An 18,137-nucleotide genomic window follows, 5' to 3' on the forward strand; every position below is an offset into this window, starting at 1 on the left:
TGTTGGCAAGTGATATTTCAGTAGTAGTAGATTTAGATTTATTAGGTTAATTGTTTTATCATATTCTTAGTAAAAATTTTTGAACGTTATTTGATTAGCCTGCAAATATTTGTTTTCTATTACAAATGCCTTGGTGAAATATCTTCTAGCTTTATTGGATTCCTTGATGCAATCTCGTTCATTGATTGGTAAATCTAACGTCAATGTTAATTTTAACCAATGGTAGACCTGAACAATGAATTTTCAGATGTCAAAATTCTTTCGTTGTTATGGCGGGTTCGTGTTTTTTCAAGCTCAAATACGAAATGAGTAGTTATGTGCGCCGCTTGGGCGGCGACATTGACAGCAATTTGTCGAATATTCTCGTTCGCCATTTTGTTAATCTCATGGAATTTTGTATTAAGTAATCAACGTGCCAACATTCTGGGGAACCCAAATTTGGTGTAAGTAAAAGTTTTCATAATATTCACATACTTAGTCCTATCGTACATCATATTGTACATTAGGCATACAATATCAATATAGCACCCGCAAACGTTTGTTTTGAATTGTTTCATACCGTTTTAAGGTACAAAAGTGTTGTATGCCTATTAGGTTAGGAAGCTTGACTTTCCTTCTCATTCCAGGATTTGAAATGTCTGAGAAGTCCATGGTCGCAAAGACCGTATTAAAACGACATGAAGTTGCTCGACCCATACATATTCAGCGTTTGGAGGCCGCCTTAGATATCCGACCTTTTGTGAATCAAGTTGAAAGAATACTTAATTCTGATGGTGGAAGTGATAGTGGCGATGATTCAGATATTTTATCTATCAGCAATGAAATGTCCAAAGGGGATAAGCTAATGCATGGTGTAGTCACATCAAAACAAGGTATAAATTTATTATAAACAGGATTTTAAATTTCATGTAAATGAGTCTTATATATTTGCTCATTAACAGTTTCTTCATATTTTTAGAAAGACAGAGTGATCGTCTCCGTTTGTATAACTTGTCATCAGTTGGTGAAGAAAGAGAGTGGCTCCGGGATGTTCTCCTTTCATCAGAATCTGATACAAGCAGTGATGATGATAGTCCAGCTGCTAAAGACTATAGAATAAAATGTTTATTGAAAGAGAGAAAGTTTCATAACAAGTATATTAAATCATATTATAAGGATCCAGGTGTAAGTTGAGTTATTGTTTCCTAAAACAATTATCTTATAAGCAGAAGTAAACGGAATGTGTTAGAGATGATTAGAGTTTACAGGTGGTTTGTTTTGTCCCTGCATTGTGACATAATCAGAGTAAGTATGGGTTTTATGACCATTAAAAATAATTAGGTACAGTTCTACAGGTGTAACTCTTATTGTGAGTTAGACCAATAACTAGTTTTAGTGTTGGATGTTTTTGAATCTCACCTAAAGTACTCTCAGTATTCAATTAATAAAAAAAATATATTTTTAGTATTTATATCTAAATGATCCTGTCATATTAATAGTAATAAGCTTGAATATATTTTACACATCTATACTATAATCTTAAATGTGTACCATCAAAACAAGATGAAATAAATAATAAAAAAACATATTTAAATATGAAGAAGAGCACTAAAGAGGCATCTTATCCACATTAATTATAATGAACTATATATATAATAAGAAAAAAACGCTCATCTAATTCTGTATAAATTAATTTTATCATGGATTAGCAAATGAAAACATGTTTTGTTTTTTATAGAACTCTAGATATATGTACTATGGAGCGGGTTTATTATCAACTATAGACCGTTACCCTGAAAGACGCATAAATAGGCCTCCACCAGCATCCACAAGGGGCAGAAGAGGGAGGCCCTCAGATAAAGGTTTGTCTAGACCTCAACAAAAGTCTAGAAAAGTTAGAGCAAAAGAAGGTCAAGCTGATGGAAGTGATGTTGTAAGTTGTACTTTTTTCTTTTAAATAATATTAGATGATTACATAACATTTTTACATAGCATCTATATTCAAGATTCTAGTAATATAATGTTATTATAATATAGTTAAGTGTGGGATTGTTTTTTTACATTTAATCTCTATGTTTCAATTACAGCCAGATGGGACTGACTGGGAAGACCAAGTTAAACATATAAAAGAAGAAAATGATACTGATGAATTCACTATTGCTGAAAAGTCTGGTGTCAGGTAAATTTGATACATTTTGAATGTATAGGTTTTTTCAACATTTTTATGAATTTCACAATTCATTCAATCTATATTAACATGTAATGATAAACTATATCTGTTAGTTTGGTACTAACAGATATAGTTTATCATCAAAAGTCCATCTTCATCAGTCCATCATTTCTCCTTTCCATCCAACCCAAAGTTGGATGGAAAGGAGAAAGACTTTGCGGCGCTCATATGCGGAAACTTGATTTTATGATATAAAAATTCCTGAGATATATGTTGGTGGAAAATTTCTCAAGTTAATTTTGTGTAAAGATAGTTTTTCTTGTTATGATTTGTAAAACTCACAAATCGATATAGATAAAGTGGAAATTAGAAATGAAAACATAAAAATCAATAAAACCATCAGAAATTATGATGAGAAAATGGACAAAAAAGTTTTATATTATTGTGTTTTTAAATTATAAAGTAAACTATTTTTAAGGGGTCGAAAGAAAATCTCCACACTCAAGAGTCCGGAAGCGCTAACCGCGCGACGCAAGCGCCATTGGTTCCTATTGGTGAAGAAGGAATTGGGTAAAGTGCAGCGAGCAAGAACTGCGACTCACAGAGAACTGATGTTGCAGAGAAAGAGGCTGGCTACTTTGTGTAGTAAGCATTGGAGGCATGTCGCAATGCAGGTTGGTTTTAGACATATTTAAAATGTTATTGAGTCAATTTTTTTTTGTGGATAGACACTTGTTATTAAAATTGACATCATAATAAAGCCCAAAAATAAAAACGAGTCAAATTGAGATCTTCCTCGTTTTGTGATGGTGTTTGTAAATAATCATAATATATTAATATAATAATTGTTAATCTGTTATGCCTTTACAAAAAAAACAAATATGTATAAAAACCAAAAGTATGTGCATTATTATATTTTACTTTAAAATTCTTTTCCACATTTAACAGTCACAGAAGAATATGAAGGAAACTGTATGGCGCTGTAAGCGGTTAAGTCGCGAAATGCAAGCGTACTGGCGGCGATACGACCGCGCCGAGAGGGAGACGCGCAGGAGGATGGAAAGGGAGGCAGAGGAACAGAGGAAGGTAAAATAATTGTTTTTTTGAAAGATATGTCTGTGTAACAGTAATAAACAATATCCTGCATTTGATGTAGTTTAACAATACAACCTTTTGGAACTTTTTTGTAAATACTGCTAATATTTTTTGTCTAATTTTCCAATTTTAGCCAATTTTTTTTTAATACTTAAAGTCAGGTTTACGTTTTTAATTAGTTTTCTATCATTTTTTGTAACATGCGCACGAATTTCTAAATTGTGTTTTAACAGATGTGTAATTGCTATGTTTAAGATGGACGTGGAATTAATGGAAGCTAAACGTCAACGTCGAAAGCTTAATTTCTTGATAACACAAACGGAACTGTACGCGCATTTCATGCAACGCAAGTTGAATACCACTGAAGAGGGGGACAGTGGCGCAGATAGGATACTAAGACAATTGGACGAAGATAGGGACCCGAGGCTGGCTGCCATTGATAATTATGATAGGTAAAGGATATTTTTTAATACTTTTTATTTTCAAGGTTTCAATCCATATTAGTCAAAATAAAGGATTAAGATTTTATAGGTATATAATATAGGTATATAATATATATGTTTAATGTTTACACACAATTTAACCAGGGACTGACAAACAGTGAAAAACTTTAATGTAAATTGAACAATAAGTAGATTTAATTATTATATTTTTTATATGGTATGTTGTGTCGTGCACAAAACAATACACCATATTAATGTGTAAATGTGGATTTATACTTACTAATTACTAATAACATGTACGACTTATGTAAAGAAAATAACAAAACAAAAAAAAAAAAACACGAGTTGTTTTTGTTTTGGCGTAATAAGTAAAACTACTATCCGTTAGTAATGTATTGTTGGTGATTTAACCTTCTGTTTCTTATAGAAACGGTTGGCACTTACGCGTTTACTGCTAGCATATTTATCGTGGTAGCATATAAAACGATCTGTTTTAATTTTATTGGAACCGATCATTACTCGTGTTTAGAGATTAAATAAAAAAAAATAATAAAAAATTGACCGACAGCGAAGCGATGAAGGCGCGCGCGTCACGCAACGCGCGTGAGGCGTTCCGCGCGGAGCGCGCGCGCACGGCCGCCGTGGACGCGGCGGCGGCGGCGGCGGGGGCGGCGGGCGGCGGCGCCGGCGGCGAGCGCGCCGAGCGCGCGCGCGACCACGCGCAGCCCGACATCTTCCGCGGCACGCTCAAGGGCTACCAGCTCAAGGGGATGAACTGGCTCGCCAACCTGTACGACCAGGTGAGGGGGCGAAACGACCGTGCTGTATATGAAAGAAACAGTGTATGTGTGTGTAAAGCTTTGATGGATGGTAGAAGTTATACAATATTTTGATTTGTGAGCGATGTAATTAGTGTTCGTACGAATGCTCGACGCTCTGTTTAGTGCTATGGTCGCGGTGAGTGTGTAAAGGTGGGTGTAATCTAAATGGACAAAAACCTGGATCTAGAACAAGAGCACGAAATTGTGCTTTTTTATGTTCATAAATACATAAACATTCTATTACAGTTTTTCTTCAAATGAATAGTAAGAAATAATCAATGAATGAAAATTTCTATATAACAATTCTCTAATACTAATTTCACTTTCAGGGTATCAGTGGTATATTAGCTGATGAGATGGGTCTAGGCAAAACGGTCCAGTGTATAGCGTTTCTATGCCATGTGGCTGAGAGACTTGGTGTATGGGGACCATTCTTGGTGGTGTCTCCGGCTTCCACATTACATAATTGGCAACAGGAAATGCAGAGATTTGTACCTGACTTCAAAGTGGTGAGTTGTAATTTTATTGGTGAGTTTTAGTACAATCAATAACAATAAAAAAATAGTGTCTTATAAAGATACAATTATGTAATATCTAAATAATTTTGTATATTAGTATTGTATGACAGATAAATAGATATCCCTTCATAATAGTTATCATCCCCATCCCCAATAGTTATCAAAGTCGATTGAGAGACCATTTTTTCTAACTTTGAGCAAATCTAAAAAAATTATCATTCAACCAGGTGCCATACTGGGGCAGTCCCAGCGAACGTAAGATCTTGCGTCAGTTCTGGGAACGCAAAGACCTGCACACTCAGCAGGCGGCGTTCCACGTGGTGATCACTTCATACCAGATTGTAGTCTCCGACCTCAAGTACTTGAACCGTGTGTCCTGGCAGTATATGATATTGGATGAGGCGCAGGCCATCAAGAGCTCGGCCAGTATGAGGTGGAAACTGCTGTTGGGCTTCAGCTGTCGGAATCGGTTATTGTTGTCAGGTTTGTGGTATATGTGTATAGTGTGTACCGCGGACGAACCCACGGACAATAACAATTACCATTTATAAAGCTCATGTCTTATTTTAAATAAGCTAAATTGTTGTAAAGTTTGAAAAAATCCATTCAGTAGGTTTTCAGTGAAAGAACAACAAACATATAAACGTATTTATTATCTCAGGTACACCAATACAAAACAGCATGGCGGAACTATGGGCGCTTCTCCATTTCATAATGCCAACACTTTTCGATTCTCACGAAGAGTTCAATGAGTGGTTCTCTAAAGACATCGAGAGCCACGCTGAGAACAAGAGCACTATTGATGAAAGTATGTATATCTGTGTAATTACTATTTACATATAAATAGTACTGTAGTCATAGTTTGTTTTAGCCTCACTGATTTACATTTCAAGACAAATTTTTACACTACTTTCTCTTTGAATATGTGAAAGTGATATAATAGTATAGTGAAGTGATATAAATAAAAGTGATATTTTGAATGCACACATGCAATAGGTTTTGAATAATATTTTTTTCAGAACATTTATCGCGGCTCCATATGATATTAAAACCGTTTATGTTGCGACGAATTAAAAAAGACGTAGAAAATGAGTTATCGGACAAAATTGAGATTATGGTGCATTGTCCACTTACTATAAGGCAAAAATTATTGTATATAGGTAAGAGAATTTTTATTGATTTACTAGTTTAAATGATAAAAACATTGTTTATGACATATTTACACAAAAAATTTCTATTTCAGCATTAAAAAAGAAAATTAAAATAGAAGAGTTGTTGCATTATACCATTGGATCTGAATCAGGACATAATGTAGACAAAAACTTTACATCAAATCTTATGAATTTAGTTATGCAATTTAGGAAGGTGAGTTTTTTTTTATGTTACAGTCGGCAATGGAGCTGGTGGGACGCCTGATGGTAAGCGCTACCACCGCCCATGAACATTTGGAGAGGCATAAGGTCCATTGCAGATCTTACGCCTCTACAAATGGATTGCCGACTTTTTGGGAAGGGATTAAGAAAGGATTGGCGATAGGAATAAAGGAAAGGACTGGGAAGGGTAAGGAAAAGGATATGGGCCTCCGGCTCCCCCACTCACCGAACGAAACACAGCAGAATGCTATTTCACGCCGGTCTTCTGTGGGGGTGTGGTACATCCCCGGTGCGAGCTGGCCCAATTCGTGCCGAAGCGTGTTCGACTACCACGTACAAATTACAAAGTTAAATTTTTATTGCTTATAGTTTAGCTCCTGCCTTAGGCGTTGATTCAGATAACAAATAGATAAAACAAAAGTGATTCATAGAGACCATTGAAGTAAAAAAAGTTGAAATTCTTTCTGCATATTGTATATGTGTAACTAAAACCTCATACGAATAGTTTTAGTTATCATATAGCCAGTTCTCACTACAAAAGTACCCCATATAGAAACAAAGGCAGTGAAAAACAAAAGAGAAAGAGAAATGATTAAACATTTCAGTACTCTCATACATTCTTGTCTTACAAGACTATTGTAATGGAGACTTTTCTTGACATTAATTGAATTGTCTTGCTGGACTTTTAAACTTAAACAGTGAAATGGCCACTGGTGTAGTGTGTTTTCGGTTGAACTCAGCAACAAAATGTTCATCCCCAGGTGTGCAATCATCCAGAACTTTTCGAGCGGCGCGACGTCAAATCCCCGTTCGCAATGCAAGTGGACGACTACAATATACCAAAGATTATTGCCGAAGACTGTATTCTACTTCGTTCTATACCCTCAAAAAGACACCTACTATATAATAAACTGAATGTGTTGACAACTGAATATGTGCACAGAAGTGTTAGTGATAGTGAAAAGTGTTTCTCGTTTACCCGGTTCATGGACGTGTCGCCGATGGAGCTGTATAGAGTTATGTTATGCGGGTGGTTATACGCGTGAGTTTTTTTAACTATAGTTATAATATTAGATGGTTTTTCTGTTATTTGTTACACTAAGTTTATATAGTATTTAACTACCATCTATGTTTATAAATATATCAGTTTAAATGTAGAATTAAATTAAAATATTTCTACAAAACCAGTTCAAAATTTAATATTAGGATTAATAAGGGGAATATAATGTAGATTTTTATAAAATTAATACATCAACATTTTAGGATATTGCACATAGAAGAGAGTTTGGAAAAATATGAGAAATTACGTCACAGACAAGAATGGTGGTATAGCAGTGATTCAGATAGATCACATGAGTTTGACCAAGTTATGCGTAAACATATGCTGTTAGTATGTCCCGATGGTGATGTCTTGAAGAGGAGGAAACATGATTCAACCATGTGGAGAGATTTGTTGTTTACTGATCCATTGTGGATTGATGGTAATTTTATTTCATGTGTTTTACGGCAAAGTATAATACAGATATATTGTTTTGGACTCTATTATTTTTTTTGTTTGTAATTTATAATTATTGCATTCAGTTGCTATGATGTATTAAAATTTTTGTTGAAATTCAATTCTTAGCGTTTGATTATTATTTAATGTACTGTTCTGTTCTTTTCTATATGAAAAACATACTAAAACAGATTGTGCAATGTTTTCTTAGGTGGTCCTTTCTATACACGTACAAATCACACGATAAATTATATGTCGGAGACGATAGAACATCGGGCGATTCGTACAAGGAATTTGAAAGAAGCCAGTGGACAGGTATGTATTTATAAGAACAAAAACTGATGTAATATACAGATTTGTATGAAAGTTATCATGTTGACAGGAAATAAAATTTTGTAGAAAATAAGCATGTATAATATGTATTAGGTTAATTTTTTATATTTAATCTCAGAAAATTTTATTTACTAACAAAAAACCAGGATATAAAAGTATTTTAGGAATAATTTATCTGAAATAATTTTCAATATCAGTGTTTTAATTTTACTTACTTGCAGATAGATCATTCCCTAAAATTGATGTTGATTGAGAATTTTTTTTTTATATGTTTCAGCCTGAAATGTTGACCGAAATAAAGACGGAAGATGGTGGTGTAATCCCGGTCGAGAAGCAGCCAATAGAAGCGCCGGAATTCCCGCACGTGGAGCGGCCGCCCGTGGTGCATTGCGATGTGGCCACACCCTTACCCGCGTTCCTTTATACTGTGCAGCAGAAGGTTTGTACACTTTCGAAATTTTTTTTTAGATGCACATAGAAATTATGGTGAAAGTTGAAGGGTAAAAAAAAAACTTATTCTTATATCGTCACCAATTCCAGATAATGTGACTAACAGGGCAGCTGGTAAAAATATAATATTGAAGTAAAAAAAAAAAAAAAATTATGTGTTTTTTTTTGCAGGTGTGCGCAGCAACCCGGCAAAGCTTCGCGGCGTCCCGCTCGCACGCGCACCGCGGCGACGAGGCGCGGCGCGGCGCGCACGCGCTCGCTCTGGCGCGCCGCGCCGCCGCCGCGCGCCCGCCGCACGGCTGGGCCTCGCTGCAAGTGCCGGGTGGGTGAATGACTGAATGAACGAATGAGTGATACTTTATAATAATAATTATCACACTAATATAATAAATGTGAAAGTTTATTTGTTTGTTTGACGAGCGTCTAATACTCAACATTTTATTGAACTCGCACAAATAAAAAAAGCGAACATATGAAAACACTAAAAAATATTACAGCAAGTGGCCTTATCGCTGATAAGCGATATCTTCATAGCAACCTTAGGATATAGGAAAAGTTTTATAGAGAAAAAGTGGTGGATAATATACTTAACTTATAAGTACATAATTCTGAAAAAGGTTTATTTTATTGTACACACCAAAAAGAAACAGCACATAGTCCAAAAATACAAATACAAATTGCGCAATGGGCGACCTTATGGGTACAGAGCCGTCTCTTCCAGGCAAGTTATACAAAGAAACCTTAAAAATATATACACTCAGCGTCACAACCTTACACAAAGATTTAAGAAAATAAGAGGTGATGATTTTCCTATGTGATTGCAGATGTTGGGACAAAGACACATTTATATCACATCAAATAACTTAAACTAATATATTATGATATGAGATAGAAGATTTATAGAATGTGTATGAATAAACGAAATAAACTTTCACTCGTATACACGACTTTTGTTAATGACCGAGATAATATTTCTTAACAGATAAAAATCAGCTGGTGAGCGACGCGGGAAAATTGACAGTGTTAGATTCATTGTTGAAAAGGCTGAAGGAACGCGGCCACAGAGTGCTCATATACAGTCAGATGACCAAGATGATTGATCTCTTAGAGGTGTGTCTCTTTTCATTTATCTACACGTCCATATTGATATTATAATAAATCTACAAAGTTTGAACGAAATCTGGCCGTTTAAAGTGGGTCAAAATCGCGCCCAAAGAAGTCGGTTACAAACAAACATACAGGTGAAGCTAATATAAAGCGTGTAAAAAGGGAAACTTTTATACGTTTGTAATGTTTTCACGCAAACACCGCTGGACCGATTTCAAAAATTCTTTCACCATTGGAAAGCTTGCAATTTCACTGACTGACATAGACTAGACTAATAGATATTATATGTACCACGGGCGAAGCCGAGGTGAGCTACTAGTTATTAAAAAATAAATGAAATTTATAGTAATTCCTTACAAAAGCGAATTTACAAAAACCTTTTTTTCTGTGATTTGTTATAATACCTTATATTATGTTATTTTGTAAGCTAAGATTTTGTTTACATTTTTATGTCTTTTTTTTTATTAAAAATAATAATGTTATTGTGTTTAGGAATACATGTGGCACAGGAAACATAAATATATGCGGTTAGACGGGTCGAGTAAGATATCAGCGCGTCGCGATATGGTCGCTGATTTTCAGGTAAATCTCTCTTAGTATATTATTACTAAATATGTACTTGACAAATTTTAATATAAAATATGATACTTTTTTAATTAGCTTGGAGTATGGATGTGAAAGTTTGTTTGGTTTGATTCAATGCAATGAATATTGAATGACATTTTGGATACAAGTAGTTAATCACATTAGTATTTTTATTGTTTTCATACATTTTTTAATAATTTATAACAATTTGTACAGGCTCGTACGGATATATTTGTATTCCTGCTGTCGACGCGTGCCGGAGGCTTGGGAATCAATCTTACTGCTGCTGACACTGTGAGTTTTGTAATTAATTATTAGTGTAAATTATAAAAACGGCGCTCCAACATGAGTGAAAGATAAGTGTTCTTTTTAAATACAACTTTTGACATATGCAAATAAGGTTGAATTTAGTTTAATGTGTGTTGACCACCTATATAAAAAAAATCTAAAAAAAAAAAACATCTTATAAGTAATGCTAATAAGGTAGAGGCGTAAAGTCTGCAATCTACCTTACGCCTCTTCAGATTGTTAATGGGCGGTGGTAGCGCTTACCATCAGGCGAGCCACCTGTAAAAAAAAAAAATTTCTAATCGAAATCGGTAGTTACTAATGCGATATTGTCGCGCAGGTGATATTCTACGACTCGGACTGGAACCCGACGGTGGACCAGCAGGCGATGGACCGCGCGCACCGGCTGGGGCAGACCAAGCAGGTGACGGTGTACCGGCTCATCTGCAAGGGCACCATCGAGGAGCGCATCCTGCAGCGCGCCAAGGAGAAGAGCGAGGTTACCGCCACCTACCGTACCGTTGTACTCGTGTCGGATACTCATTGGGCTCCAATAATCAGTTGGATGAATGATACAGCTCTACAAAAAAAAAATGGCCTATAAAATTATTTTTAAATTTTGTTTCTATTGTTGCGGGTAATTTAATATAAAAAGTGAAGTCACGTGTCCTCTACTGGGGTATGAGGCAGATGATATTCATCTGTTTCACTGATCGATTTTCTTTATGGACAAGTAGGTGATCAGCCTTCTGTGTCCTGCCAGACCGAGACACATTTTTTTGTGTGTCCTCACCGGGAACCCTTTTAGAGAGTAACAGTACAATATATTGATTATCTTTTGAGAAAGGCCGAAGGGAAAATAAAAATATTGATAACATAAGTTAAATAACAGCGCATGAGGCATCTTTGTATAAATATAAGTGATCTCTTCTAGAGGAAAAATCACAAATTGTGATAACATACATATACGTAACTTACTTTATGAATTGTTTAATTTGCCCACGCAATATGCGAACTAGGAATTGGTTAGAAAGTTACATACATCACCGCTTTTGGCGTTCTGCTTTTGATAATAAGATAAATTTGTAAATCCTCTGAATATTATTCCGTCCTCTCTGTTACCGTAGATACAAAACGTCTTAATTATGGTTTTAAACATGCAGATTCAACGAATGGTGATCAGCGGCGGCAACTTCAAACCTGACACGCTGAAACCGAAAGAAGTGGTGTCGTTGCTTCTCGACGATGAAGAAATTGAACTTAAATGTGAGATTTTTTTAACCATCATGGTCTCAAGTATTTAACTTATGGCATACGGTTTTGTCACACATTTTCTGTAACAAAATACGTATGGTTTTTTTTACTATTTTGAGTAGTATTTTATTATAATTACTTGAAATATTGCAACAAAAAATTACTTATACCATACAGTTTTGCCACGCATTTTCTGTAAAATACACGTATGATTTTTGCCCGTCTGAGTAGTATTTTATTATAAATATGTTAAATATTACATCATCAATACATTTATCATTTTTCCGTCAAACAGATCGACAAAAGTCTGAAGAGAAGAAAATGATAGAAGAACGAGAGAGAAAAAGGAAGCTAGGAATACTGCCCGCGCAGCCTGCAGTAAGTAGATGTTTCTAATACATAATATTATAAAACTGTTTTGCCTTAATCAGAATATTGGTCTTTCGAGGCGGATTCTATATAATAGGCACAATATATTACTACAAATAATATGTCTACAAAATAGGTGAACAATTTTTATTCTTACAAAACCTTTGTTTTTCGTATAGCCCGCAGCGACGGAGTCTAAGCGCGCGCGAGAGTCGGCCTCCGAACCGGGAAGTCCTCTACAAGTGGACGATGAGGCGGATCTCATGGTGGATGTTTCGCACAGCATACCGACGTGTGAGTATGAAAGAGTATTGGAGAGACATTTCTATTGCATTTTCGTGGTACTTTACGTGCGAGAATGTGATGTATTTAATTTTTTTAACTTTAATATAATTTAAAAATGTAAACATTATTGTAACAAAAGAAAGAAATGCCAGTATTCGTTACAGCTGTATAGCAAATATTAAAGACTTAACTAATGTGATAATAATATGTTGTTTCCAGCATACAGCAGCGGGGGCCGCGGCGCATGGGGCCGGGGGGCGCGCGGGGCCCGGCGGGGCCGCCCGCGGGGCTCCCGCCACGCCGCGCGCCGGCACGACCCCGCGCCGCCCGACAACGCCTCCGCCGTAGCGGCCGGTATGTGGACACTGGATATGGCTTGACTAGATAATTTATCAGTTTTAATGTGATATATAATATTAATTGTCAAGAAAACAACGAATTAAAACAACAACTACTATAATGATTTTATATAAGTAAAATTCGCAATATAAAGATAGACAATAACTAAAATGAGTATATTAAGTGAAGTCCTATATTCCATCCAGAGCAATGAAGACGTTAAATAAATATTTTTTTTTCTATTCTCAGGCGCATTGCTGCTCGAGTCCGACATGCCCCTCGAGATAGTGGAGAGCCAGAGCCGTGGGTGCGCGCGCGGGCGGCGCGGGCCCGGGCGGCCGCGCCTGCGCGGCGCCGCGGCGCGCCCCGCCTCGCGCCGCCCGCGCCGCCCGCGCGAGCCGCTGCTCGTGCCGCTGGCGCCGCCGCCGCCGCCGCCGCCGCCCTGAGGTGCGCGTGCGCATCTTTGATATTTATTGTATTACTAAATCCCTGCTATATGCACTTTCGCATTATTATATCCTTACTAATATTATATATGCGAAAGTAACTCTGTCTGTCTGTCTGTCTGTTACGCTTTCACACCTAAACCACTGAACCGATTTTGAAGAAATTTAGTATGAAGATAGAACGGAACTTGAGAAAGGACATAGGATACTTTTTATCGCGAACAAAATGGTAGAAGGGGTTGGAATAGGGGTTGAAAGTTTGTATGGAAGTTCCTTATTCACAAACATAAAATCATATAAGATGATTCCTTCACACCTAAACCACTTAACCAATTTTGACAAATAGTCTAGACCGTGGGAAAGACTATACGCTACTTACCTTACCTTACCATGTCGCGCGATATAACCGAATTCCACGCGGGTGAAGCTGCGGACGGAAAGCTCGGACGGAAAGAAAGAACGGAGCGAAAGTGACTCTGTCTGTCTGTTACGCTTTCACGCCTAAACAACTGAACCTATTTTGATGAAATTTTGTTTGAACGTGGAGCTGAATTTGGGAAAGGACGTAGCATACTTTTTAGACGGTTCGGTTATCCTTGCCATATCGCGCGTTATAACCGAACCCCACGCAAGCGAAGCCGCGGGCGGAATGCTCGTAACTAGATACAAGCTAATTTTTACAGCTATATATAAAAAAAAGCTATAAAATAAAGAAAAACTAAAGAAAAGAAAAGCTCTAGTAACGATAGTTGATTTATATGTAATGTGGAAATTTATTATATAATACGTATAACCAAATCATTTCATCTTTTACAGATTGTGCGATGTCGGATGCTGTAGAGGCAGAAACCCACCTTACTAGTGCAATTTTATTTTAATTTTACATTTAAAAATTACAATATAAATAATGTAAATATATTTCTCTTTACAATACTAACTGGCGAAGTTAAACTTTGTTATATTTATTAAACGACATGAAATCATTTAGGTAGGAATTATTTTAAGTTGGACATTAAATTCATTTGGTTTGAAACCATTATAAGTTTTCGCATTTATGTTTATCAATGTGCTTGTATTTACCATCTATGTATAAATTTATTTATTAATCAATTTTGATCTGTTGATACCGGATAATTCTATGTATTGAAAGATGTTACAAACTGCCAATTTATTATAATAAAGTTATGCGATGAATTCAAATATGCTTTTATTTTTTTTGACCTTTACCAACAAATTTGTGAAGAAAAGGTGAAGCAAAATTGCCGTATGTGAGTGTTTCTTATGTAAAAAGAAGGAGTCTTTAAAAGAAGCATAGTTAAGTTTATACTAGTATTTTTTGTTACACAGATACTATAATTGTATTTAACTAGGTAAAGATAAAACAATTAGGAGGCGTCCATAAATTACGTCAGGATTTTTTTTTAATTTTCTGTCCCTCTCTCCCCTTCTCGTGAAATGTGGTTAAATTTAAATCAACTTATTATAAAAACAGAATTAGCACTGGACCATACAAAGTATTTGATTTTGTGTTTTATACCAACGTTGGATTTCTGACTTTGTTCTTACATATTTCAAAGCCTGCTACTCCAAATACGTTTTTATTAATCCCGAACTATTTTTCTCAGTTAAAATAATCACTTAGAAGTAAACGCAAAGAAAGCACCACGACACAATTAATTATCCGCTTATATCTAGATCTCAATTCAAATAATTCAGAAGCAATCAAATAGTTCCATTACACACGCATACTGACATATCAGCATGCGGCGCGCACCCATCGGCGCCTACTCGCGAATTCCGCGTCACGACACACTTCCGCGATTAATGTTTGGCGTTATCTGTTTGCCTAATGTGATTAATTAATTAAATTATATTCTATGGCGCAGGGGTGTTAAAGAGGCAAATAAATTGTACTGATATATTTACTAAGGTGGGATAAAATTTCTAAATGGTTCTAAACTACATACCATTTTTGGTCGTTTAGTTTTGCTTGAAACTAATAGATTATTTTGTGAGTTGTAACTAGGATTTAATTACGTGTGTAAACTTCTCACTGCATTGTTTCCATGAAATTACTTCCAATTGATATTATTCACATGGACTTTATTTACAGGATATTCTGTCGTACAAAGAATACATCATTGTGGCAATTATAATCAGGTAGCAGTCCACATCTGCAATGTAGACCATTGATTAGAAGCAACCGTACATGAGCGTCAATTACAAGTATATTGAGTTATTATGTGAGAATGCGTTGTTTCAGTGAACCGAAAGCGTGGGGTCGCATGTGAATGAGCGACTAATGAGATGACCTCCTTAACGGCTCTATCGACGTGATAGGGCCAGTTAACGTGGAGTACACTTTTTTATTTCAAATAGATATTAATGCAGAGATAATTATTCTGTCTTTTTAATATTATTTCTTCGCAACAGCTGGGCAAAGGTGTTCACTACCAAGTAAATGAGTTGTAAGAAGTAATTTTTTTGTCATTAAAGTGTTTTAAAAAATAATTGAGGTGATAATACAAGTTTAAGGTAAACGAAGTAAGTAGGCTGGTTATTAAAAATACGTAAAAAAAACAAATTCAGTTTTTCTGTCTTTTTCGTTACCTATTTAGGTGTTGAATTAAAAGTCGGTACCTACATTCATATCTGAATTCTGATACATAGATCGTCAAAACAATAAATTATTAATGCGACTCCACTGATAAATTGTACCGGTCTGGATGAAAGCTAAATATTGCGCTCTTCCATCTCATAATTTCTTATATCTTGACATCTACATAAAAATTACAATAAAAATGATCTTCCATATAACTGAGCCGTGGTTACGTATAACATCGCAGTCACATGGCGGTCATTATCACCAAGCACTGCCTACATACAAATTAGTCGTGTCGTAACTGATTCCTTGAATGAACCATACATAATAGAATAACAGGAAGTTCAAGGTTTCCTGCGCTGGTATGCGATTTCATATTTAATAGGCCGTTAGCAACTTTTAATGACACCTGCCATTGTAAAGATATCATAGCTGTGTTTTGTATTCAAATTTCGTAGAAATGAAATATAATTGTTCGGTCAAAGGAATTATGCTACGGCCAAAGTGGGAATATTGATTAATAGGCTGCTTTTAGTATTCATTAAACATATAGAGTGCTCGAAGTTTTCTCTCGAATAACTATTTGTTAATGTTTAAATTTCAGGTTACAGGACGTAAAAGAATCTGTATATGGTAACTTTGATAGCTTAATAGCCTAAGATCCCACCGCTGAACTCTGTAGGTATCTGTTTTAATGAAATTAACTGTAAATGGATGTAGAAGGAATATAAGTTTTAGATTTTGAAATGGAATTGTTGTCGAAACATCTTTTATAATTCAGATATTTTCAGCATTAACATTTTATCCTGTGCAAATTATTGTTAACAGATTTTCGCTTGTTTGTTCTATGAAAAAATAAATTTTCTAACTCAATCCTAGCATTTAGCTATATCTATTTATAAATAAATGCCATTAGCATAAATCAAATGATGCCATTTTCCACCTCAGCACCTCGTGCCATTCATCATGTGATGACAGTTACAAAGTATGAATGTTTTTGCACCAATGAATCATCATACCGCCCTTTAAACGCATTCAATCTTCGAGACATCGATATTCTACAGGATTTCAGGTTTTTCTACACATTCCTGCATCTTGTAAGTGGATGACTGGAACCTCATTTGTTTAATGAACCGTTTAATTTTAGGACTGGTTGGGTCATTAATATGACAATGTATGTTCATAATTCAAATTTGGATTTTTTTTTAAGTATAGAAAAGAATCCACAGTAAGATATGAGTATTGGGACTTTTACAATATTCCCTACAATATACCCTTTACAATATAATACATTGTATAATATTGTATGATACCTTTCACATAATTTTAATAAGTTCGAACATTACTTTGTTGAAAATCTATAAGTACAGATAATATTGAATAGTTTTATTTTAAATATTTAGATACTAGTAGTTATTAGTAATTAGTAATTTAAATATATAATTAGGTAAGATGGAAGTCGAAATTAGCTACATATAACTACTTACTATAAAAGATCTAAGAATGTAGGCATTACATTTAAAATATTTAAGTCCTTATTTTTCAATAGGACTGTACTGATTTGCATGCAACTTATCGTACAAGAGCACTATAAAATTGCTAAAAAGGTTTTCAAAAACAAAACATAACCGGAGAATTATGTAAATATGGATAACTTTTATCGATCTGATACAACGGTCATAATGTTTTATACAATTAGTTTTTTGATACTGAACACTTATTATGTATTATGTTATATACATGAATTTTATGTATCGTAAATAGAATTCAATTAATTAAATATTACCAATTTCTATCGTTTACTACAGAACAACAAATAACATTTAACGTCGACGGGTCATGGATTCGTCCTGTGTCCGACATATTATTCTATGCAAATATACTGATAAACTATCGGAAAAATCATTTATTGCTTCCTTAAGTTTAATTTTATGAACAGAACATGTGGGAATTGAGAATAAGGTTGATAATTCCTTGGGGAGTTAGGCATAGAAGCTCAATAAACTGCGAACCTACATCATGTATGAGAGTGTAACATGCGTTGAAGTCCTTATTTTTCCTTTTTTAGGGAGATACATATGATTTTTTTGAAGTCAAAACTATCGAATTGCAATCTATTTTAACCTTCCCTCTTCGCTGCCATAAGGTATATCAGTCATAACAAAATCGTCACGTAAATGAAACA

At 35.2% G+C, this 18,137-nt stretch overlaps 1 protein-coding gene across 1 annotated transcript; it reads left to right on the forward strand.

The window, feature by feature from the left end:
• The first annotated feature begins 277 nt into the window (after positions 1-277).
• Positions 278-15,175, forward strand: LOC119829146 (chromatin-remodeling ATPase INO80). Its single transcript, XM_038351548.1, has 29 exons — positions 278-443; positions 627-872; positions 959-1,164; positions 1,718-1,912; positions 2,067-2,158; positions 2,628-2,823; positions 3,098-3,235; positions 3,500-3,696; positions 4,256-4,487; positions 4,838-5,017; positions 5,254-5,509; positions 5,688-5,834; positions 6,046-6,186; positions 6,270-6,391; positions 7,161-7,441; positions 7,663-7,880; positions 8,106-8,209; positions 8,505-8,666; positions 8,849-8,999; positions 9,660-9,787; positions 10,277-10,366; positions 10,586-10,663; positions 10,998-11,156; positions 11,821-11,923; positions 12,207-12,289; positions 12,460-12,574; positions 12,785-12,919; positions 13,154-13,343; positions 15,067-15,175. Exons 2-29 carry the CDS (start codon positions 635-637, stop codon positions 15,173-15,175), a joined length of 4,446 nt encoding a protein of 1,481 aa, XP_038207476.1. The 5' UTR covers positions 278-443; positions 627-634.
• The last annotated feature ends 2,962 nt before the right edge of the window (positions 15,176-18,137 follow it).

This window comes from Zerene cesonia, chromosome 9 (assembly GCF_012273895.1).
Source record: "Zerene cesonia ecotype Mississippi chromosome 9, Zerene_cesonia_1.1, whole genome shotgun sequence".
Taxonomy (NCBI): domain Eukaryota; kingdom Metazoa; phylum Arthropoda; class Insecta; order Lepidoptera; family Pieridae; genus Zerene; species Zerene cesonia.